The sequence below is a fragment of the Panthera leo genome, chromosome E3, assembly GCF_018350215.1.
Source record: "Panthera leo isolate Ple1 chromosome E3, P.leo_Ple1_pat1.1, whole genome shotgun sequence".
Classification (NCBI taxonomy): Eukaryota; Metazoa; Chordata; class Mammalia; order Carnivora; family Felidae; genus Panthera; species Panthera leo.
Window position 1 is genome coordinate 38,562,559 of NC_056694.1, and position 2,053 is coordinate 38,564,611.

The 2,053-nt window shown below is 47.2% G+C and overlaps 1 protein-coding gene across 1 annotated transcript; it reads right to left on the reverse strand.

Annotated features, from left to right (window-relative positions):
- Nucleotides 1-207: 207 nt before the first annotated feature.
- Nucleotides 208-1,691, reverse strand: LOC122210003 (olfactory receptor 1F1-like). The gene has a single exon (XM_042922361.1). The coding sequence runs from the start codon at nucleotides 1,566-1,568 to the stop codon at nucleotides 633-635; it is 936 nt and encodes a 311-aa protein (XP_042778295.1). The 5' UTR covers nucleotides 1,569-1,691; the 3' UTR covers nucleotides 208-632.
- Between the last annotated feature and the right edge of the window lie 362 nt (nucleotides 1,692-2,053).

Genomic DNA, 2,053 nt, shown 5'->3' on the forward strand with positions numbered 1-2,053 from the left:
TGAGCCATCAGCAGAGAACCCAACAATGGGGCTCCAACCCATGAACTGTGGAGATCATGACCCCAGCTGAAGTCGGATGCTGAACCGACTGAGATGCGCCAAGGCTCACTCTTGATAATGAGCAATCATCCAGTAACTCCAAAGCAGCATGATGGTCAACTCAGAAAATTACACTAGAACCTCCTGCAGACATTAAAGGGGAAAAAAATACCAATTCCTGGATCCCACTCCAGAAAATAAGATTTAATTGGTCAAAGTTGGGTCCAACATCTGTATATACGCTGTCAAAGCTCCCCAAGTGATACTATTATGTATCCAAGATTGAAAAAACACTGCCTTATTCTGAGAGCATTTCCAAAAAAGGAAGTGGGGAAAAAATTATTACATGTAACTTTTTAGCGCGATCACCCAGAAATGAAAAACTTGTCCTTAGGCAAAGCAATATGAAATACAATAATTAGAAACAAATAAAATTACCTATTTAAAGGAACAGGGTTGTACTTAAGTCTGAGTTCATTCATAACTGTGTACTGAGAGTATTCTAAGTTCCTTGCAAACACTTTGATTACTACATTCAGTGAATTGGCAAAGATTAAAATGCTGGGAATGATAGGTCCATTCTACTGTCATCACTAAGAGCATGTCTTCCTGTCCATCATTTTTCGTAGGGCCCCCTTCAAGTCCCTGTTCCTCAGGCTGTAGATGAAGGGGTTCAGCATGGGGGTCACCACGGTATACATCACAGTAGCTGCTGTGTCCTTCTCAGAAGAGTGTGAGGACAGAGGGTTGAAATACACAGCAATGATGGTGCCATAGAAGAGGGAAACCACGGCCAGGTGCGAGCCACAGGTCGAGAAGGCTTTCCATCTTCCTTTCGTGGACGGGACTCTCAGGACAGCGCAGGTAATATGCACATACGAAGCCAGGATGCAAATAAATGGAGAGATCATGATCAGAGAACCCTCAGTCAGAATCATCACCTCATTGAGGTGGGTGTCAGAGCAGGACAGTTTCAGGAGGGGAGTCACATCACAGAAGAAGTGGGGGATGGCATTGTCTGCACAGAACGAGAGTCGAGCCATCAGCAGGGTATGCAGTAGAGCATTCAGGTTGGCAATGACCCATGACCCAGCAACCAGCAGGGCACAGAGCTGGTGGGTCATCTTTGTCGAGTAGTGTAAGGGGTGACATATGGCAACAAAGCGGTCATAGGCCATCACAGCCAGGAGGAAATTGTCCATGTCAGCAAGCTCAAAGAGAAAAAACATCTGTGTGAGACACCCAGAGAAGGAGATGGCCTGAGTCCCAAGGATGTGGTTGGCCAGCATCTTGGGGACGGTGGTGGTGGAGAAGCAGATGTCCACAAAGGACAGGTGGCTGAGGAGGAAGTACATGGGGATGTGCAGGCGGGGGTCCACGCAGATGGCCAGGAGGATGAGCAGGTTTCCCAGGACCGTGGCCAGGTACATGCTCAGGAAGAGCGCAAAGAGGGCCTGCTGCTGCTGGGGCTGCCTGGAGAGCCCGAGGAGGAGGAACTCGGAGACACTTGACTGGTTTGCTCCTCTCATGAGGCTGGACTCAGATAAATAGACAGCAGTGAAATCAGATACCTATACAGGGATCATTAACAAATCAGACTCCAGGCACGATCACTTTTGCAAATCAGTTCATAGAATCGCTAAGAGGATGTGCCCGTCCAACCCATACTCCCAACTTCCGAACAGAGTTCTGATGTTTTTCCTACTGGATTCACTAATCCTTACTTTGTATTGAGAAACACACAGTAGGGGTGCCTGGGTGGCTCAGTCAGTTAAGCGTCCTACTCTGGGTCAGGTCATGATCTCACAGCTCCTGAGTTTGAGTCCTGACTTAGACTCTGTGCTGAGAGCTCAGAACCTGGAGCCTGCTGTGGATTCTGTGTCTCCCTCTCTGTCTGTCCCTGTCTTGGGCTCTCTCTCTCTCAAAAATAAATAAACATAAAAAAAAACAGAAACATTAACACTTAAAAAGAGACAGATATCCACACACCTGACTCTATGTGTCTCTGCTTACA

Bases quoted from the DNA above. Each gene is read 5' to 3' on its own strand.
- LOC122210003 (XM_042922361.1), bottom strand. From the start codon at position 1,568: ATGAGAGGAGCAAACCAGTCAAGTGTCTCCGAGTTCCTCCTCCTCGGG.